The 6255-nt window shown below is 36.6% G+C and overlaps 1 protein-coding gene across 1 annotated transcript; it reads right to left on the bottom strand.

Annotated features, from left to right (window-relative positions):
• Window positions 1–3177: 3177 nt before the first annotated feature.
• LOC108482312 (protein DETOXIFICATION 56-like) lies at window positions 3178–6014 on the bottom strand. The gene has a single exon (XM_017785436.2). It carries the CDS (start codon window positions 5158–5160, stop codon window positions 3661–3663), a length of 1500 nt encoding a protein of 499 aa, XP_017640925.1. The 5' UTR covers window positions 5161–6014; the 3' UTR covers window positions 3178–3660.
• Window positions 6015–6255: the final 241 nt, after the last annotated feature.

The following is a 6255-nucleotide window of genomic DNA, read 5'->3' as shown; positions in this document are numbered from 1 at the left end:
CACCACTTCCCAATATTAGAAAAAAGGGTACTTTTTCCTAGAAAGGAAGAGGCACCTGGTTTTCTTTCTGTTGGTTTTTCTTTGTAAGGAAGAAAAGAAAGACAAACCAAAGTTTGTGACTTGTTACATTTTTCAGTTTCAATACATAATTTACATACAATGTGTAGCCTTATATAGGAAAAATATTACCAACTGCAATTTGACAAGTTGGAAAGCCTAAGAACTTGAAATTACACATGGGCAATAGCACCGTTAAAATTATCCTATCAAATTTAAGATAAATAAAATAAGCTAACAACTTTTCTAAACAAGTTGACAACTTGCCAACATGTATCAAACATCGGGATAGTCTATAGTACCTCAACTTGGCATAGTCAGTTAGCATCTTGATAGTTCGCCCTTCAATAGCTTAGAGTATGCCAATCAGCAAAGCAGCTCGCGTCTTGTGTATCCGCGAGTCTTGGTCATATTTGGACAATCCGCCAGATAGTCCGCCAAAGGTTGTCTGCTAGATAGTTCTCCAACTGGCAATCCACTATTCTTCTTGCATTTGGCCTATCCGCAGGACGACTTACACGATTGTTGTTCACGGGACTGCATGTTCTTGATTTGTTCACACTTTGCTTGTCCGCCAAATGTGCGAGCTGTTGCATGAATGGGCATCTCAGAACACTTCCATTTTCACTTTCTAATTGTATAAAAAAGAAAAGATAGAGAAACCAATCTATTTTGGTTTGATGCAGATGTTGCAGTCCACTAGGTTGGAGATGTATGCACGGTAGCATAGTGTTATTATCAAACAAATTAATGAACTATTAATCCTCTATCATTGATTGCACACAAATTTTATCATAATGAGCTGTTTGGATGCAATGAAAATTCAAGTCTCTAATCTCTATACATCGCCCTTCACTGCAGCAAGGGAAAAAAATCAACCATATACTTCTATCGTTGGAAAGATCCAATGGCCTCTCAAAAGTTCTAAAAAGATACGAAATATACGAAATAGGTATGTCGGCAGATATTATTACTATGAGCAGCAGCAAGTGAACTAGAGAGCAAAAGGGTAGTAAACAGTCGATTTATAATCTCTATTAAGATATGTTCTTGAAATTGTTCAAGAAAATTTTGTGTGCTTTCTCGAGAGGCAATGGCTTTATTTGATGAAAGATGCACGGTCGGAAATGATTGAGCAATATCTGGCTGGAAAGCCACCTCATCTTCCAACTTCTTTTGTTTCTCTTCATCTAATTAAGCAATCTTAGGCTATTCGGAGATAAGTCCCAAATTGCAATTTATATCTGTCCTATAATAATTAAGCTTTGAAGATTATGTGTTTAGTGAAAGCCACACTGTCAAAGGGCCAAATCCTGTTGGTAAACATTGCAACAAGTTGATAAATTAGGAATACGAGTTAAATAATTTGAGGTTTGTTGGGCATTATTTTTAAGAATATTTTGTTGTAATGTGTATTTTTAAGACTCAACAAGCTCATTCGTCATAAAAATACGGGAAAGAATCAACAATAGATCACGACGAAAAATACTCAACAATCACAAAAAAATGAAGAGGACGAGCAAGTGAAGAATAATAGAGTTTTTTTTATGGTGTGTTTAGAATGAAAGTGAGTTAAGATATTTTAGAATAGCAAATGTGAGTTGAGTAAAATAAAGAAAGAGGATTTGCCTTAAACAAAAATTATTTTAAAAAATGGTTTAATTAATTTAGACTTGACTAAATATAGCTTCTTACGGTTAAGCTATTCTTAGCTTGAACCTTTTAAAAATTTAGTAAATAAGAAATTAAGAAACAAAAGGGTTTGGATGCTGTGATGTATCACATTTCGGGGGTATCGATCAATTTACATTGGTCATTTAAGCCCAATTCTCATGCGCGCTTGATGGGTTCTGAATCCATAAAAAATAATATTCCTACACTTAAATAGTATATAAATAGTAATATATGGAGTAGGGTCAATCCTATAAAGACAGTGATATCTAAAATTGTTGTTCGATTTAACCAAGTTGCATGTTAGGCAACTGTCATGCCTACGACGTGTGACAATCTGTGCGAAAATAAAAAGGGAGGATTAAATCTAGTTAAAATGAAAACAATAAAAATAATTAAAATCAAAATAGCAGTAAAATAAACAAAAATGAAATTATTTTGACTAAATTGATGTGACGGTGTTCTAACTTTAGGCTCGATTTCAAACCAATCTTTAATAATAAGTTTTCTCCTTTAATTGGTAAGTCAATTATAGTGATCGAGGACGCCTTAGACCAATAACTCTTCCATGTGTAAATTAATTGTGAGAATGCTCGACATATAACCCTTACTGAATGAACAACCACAAAACATGTATCCACGATTTAACTCTTTAGTGGCCTTACAAACTAGAAGGGCCCAACTCAAATCAACGACCTCAACTGCATAAATCATTTAAATACCATTACTATTTCTCTTGATAAACCTAACCACTCACTCAATTGAATATTCCAGTGGCGAAGCTAAAAGGTTTGGCAGGGCCCTACCCTAAAATAAAAATTCCTTTATAATTTATAAAATTTTAAATTAATATAGATAAATTTATACTTAGTCCCTCAAATGATTCAAATGCCACTATTCTTATCCTAGCTAACTACACCTTTATCACCTAATAATTAATAATTAGCTTTCTTGTTCCAATTCCACTCTTTACTGATTTAAATATTGGAGTCCCTTGAACCACAAACTCCAATACATCTGAAACTCACATTTATCTTGTGGAGATATTCAAATCCTTCACTCAATCCACCATTCTCAATCCGTTATCTTCATACCCATTCCGTGACCAAAAACATCAACAACTTCCAGGAGAGTTTATGGTAAGCTTAATCAAGTGACACCAATGGGGGCAAACCAATCATGATATTATTATTATAGTATTTGATTTGATTTTTAGTGGAATCAGAGTTGTACCTCTTAACTTTGTTTCACTCCATAAATGATGGGTGCATGATGACAAGTGACAACACAACTTGAATTACTTTCCAATTGAGTCAAGGAAAGAAACACTAAAAAGATAGAGACAGCACAAAGAAAAATAAAGTTAAAATTTTCTTGTACTCAAGTTTAAGGCCTCTCATTTTCAGGTCTCCACTTAAATCTTATAATTGCCAAAACAAAATGGATGGGTTTTCTTTGCCAAATTTGAAAATTGTTCCATATAAGTTATCTATCAATTGAAATGCACCCAAAAGTGTCCCAACTATTTGCATTTTAGTGTTATTTGTGAATTCTCATCCCTTGAGTCTTGTATACAAATTAAATGGTTCCATAGACATTTTTGGGATGGCCTAGGAAAATCTAAGCTCTGTGCGGTATCATCTTCAACACCTCACCGCACTTAAAGAGATTCATTGCATATTCAGAACTTCAATGGAGTGTAAGCTTAGTTGGACATGTTGGGAAACCTAGCACTTTGCTTCCCTGTTTAGCTTGTTTCTTTGAGCTGTATTCTGAATGGACATATGAGCATGACCATTGTTCTCCAGCATCCCTATAAAGCTGTTGCATTCTGCAAATACTTGTCCAGGACGTTCTTCAAGTTCATATGAAGTTCTTCATATGTAGAATTCATGGCATTGAAGCTCTAACAATCTTATCATCGTGTGGTTTTCATACTTCGTTGTCATTTACCTTGTCAACTGTTTCCAGATTCCCATCAGAGGCAAGTATATGCGCCTTATCTGCTTCTTCATGCCACTTTATTCTCACAACCATCACCAACAACAATGCCAAACATGTTGCCATTCCAGCTAAAAGTCCTATCAATAACCCGCTCAGTCCAAGTGCAGCTTTGAAGGCCAAAACAACACCCAACGGTAAAGCTAAGAGATAGAAGCCCCCAAGGTTTGCATACATCGCCAACCATGGCCGAGCTGTTCCACGAACAATTCCTCCACAAACAGCTAAGGGGAAGTTTACAACTTCAATCACTGCCATTAGCAGCATCATCTTTTTCACTCCTCTTATGATTCCTTTGTCATGGCTAAACAGAGGAGCCCAAACGCCTCTCGCGCCCACCATTGCCAATGCACCAACGCAACCGGAAATTGTGCTCACTGCAAGAGTTCCATATGCAGACTGGTAGGCGGCTATGGGCTGGTTTGAACCGAGTTCATTAGATACACGAGTAGATGCACACGTGGCTAGTGACAACATCACAGCGTAGAGCAAGTAGTCGAAGTTCAGAACGATAGCAATCACTCCGACTGCCTGCTTGGCATTCCGTAGCCTTCCGGTAAGCAAGACTAGAATCTCATAGCACCACCATTCAAGGCAGGTCGTAAGACAACATGGTCCACTAAGCTTTAGCAGTCTAAGCCAGTCTTCAACACATTGATCCCACCATCCTCCCTCATTCCATTTCCCTCCCTTTCTAATCTCTTGCACCACTACATACAAGACTAGAAGGATTGCAGCTATGAGATCGCTTATCCAGATTGCCATCGAAACCCCTTCAAGACCCTTAGCTTTTGCAAGAAAGATATTGATGGGGATGTGAAAAGCAAGCGCTAAAGCCGAGCTAAACATGATGGGGATAGTTATGCTTTGAGAGCTCAAATAGGCCTTGAGAGGGCATAGCAATGAAGTGACAACCAAATCAGGGAGAAGATAGAAAAGATACGTCTTTGCAACAGCTGAAATGTCTTCTTTTTGGCCAAAATGGATTAGAATTTTATCAACATTAAGCCACAGGAACGAAACAGGCAGTGTAGTTAACAGTAACAAGATTATGGCCATCAAAAGTGTTTTGTGAAGGAGCCTGAAGTTCTTAGCTCCAAAAGCTTGACCACAGATAGGTTCCATGGCACCACAAAGTCCACTGAGGACGGAGAAACCTGTGACATTAGCGAAGGTGAAACCGAGTGTGCCACCGGCTAACTGGAGCTCCCCAAGCCTGCCTAGAAAAGCTGTAGTCACCGCGATCTTCACAAACCAGGTTAAGTTCATGGCCACCAATGGAAGTGCTAGTCCTCTCTGTATTTTCAGCTCTGAAAGCATTATCTGCAATAGGTTGGCCGGCCATTTCTTGGTGGGATATGAAACTGAAGATGACTGACATGGTTTGTCAGTTGGGATCTCTTCCACTCTTGATGTTGCAGTTGCAGGCATTATGGAAGTAAATTGGTGGGGTTTCTTCAAAATTCGAATAAATAAGATGGGAAATCTGGTTTGTTTAAATAAGAAAGAATTGATGGCTGAACGTCTGCTAGTGCATGAGTTTCGTGAGGGTATCAATTTCTTAAGGAGCAAATATGGTGGCTGTTTATTGCAAGTTCGTTACAGCCAATTTAATGAAGAGAGAGTTGGGTGGTCGATTTATAGTGCGTGATGATAAGGCAAAACATCTTTACATCTCGTGAGATATTCGTTTCATTGGTTTTTCTTTCATTAGAATATTTACTTTTACTATCTAATTAACCATTCTCTTTAGCACCTGATTCATTTGATTAACTAGTAACTAAGATGTCGTGTAAGGCATCCAATCAGATGCTTTGCATGCTTTCTTTTGTTAATGTAGGGCGAATATAGCTTTGAAACAAGGGTAATTGAAAACTCATCCCTATGTGAGAAGTTTCAAAAGAAAACTAAATAAAGAACATGATAACATAATTTGCGAGAGAAAAACAACAGAATGTTATCATCTGGTTTCAGTTGTCATTGCATTGGAATTATAAAGGTGTACAATAATTGGAGGATTAATATAATGAAGGTGGGATATTTGGTGTAAAAGGTGTGAGCAATAATGCTGTGGCTTTTGAGGAAGAACGGGGTTTCGCTGAAAGTTCTATGCTATAAGGAATCAAAAGTGGGGTAGGTAGGCCAGTCCATATCTAAGTATTTTGCTTTCATTTTCAAAAGTATGTAATAGTTTATTTAATATTCTTATCACTTCATATTTTGTCAGTTTACATGGAATTTAATAGGATATAAAACTTTTCTTCAAGGGCAAAAACAGAACATTTAGGGTTAAAACTGTTGGTTGCATTGATAAAAAGTATTGCATCGTATTGCATCTCTTTTAAAAGCACTCAAGTTAAAATTTTGAAGATAAAATTGTTGGAAAAGAAAATTATGAATTTGTAAAAATTAATAATTTAAATAATAAAACAAACATCAAGGATACTTTCATTATACGAAAAACAAAATTACCTCTCTCTAAAGAGTCGTACAATTAGGCAGCATTAGAGTATAAGTTCAATGGAA

The sequence above is a fragment of the Gossypium arboreum genome, chromosome 1, assembly GCF_025698485.1.
Source record: "Gossypium arboreum isolate Shixiya-1 chromosome 1, ASM2569848v2, whole genome shotgun sequence".
NCBI classification, from domain to species: domain Eukaryota; kingdom Viridiplantae; phylum Streptophyta; class Magnoliopsida; order Malvales; family Malvaceae; genus Gossypium; species Gossypium arboreum.
The sequence above is the reverse complement of the archived record's forward strand: the minus strand, read 5'-3'. Positions and strand labels throughout refer to the sequence as shown.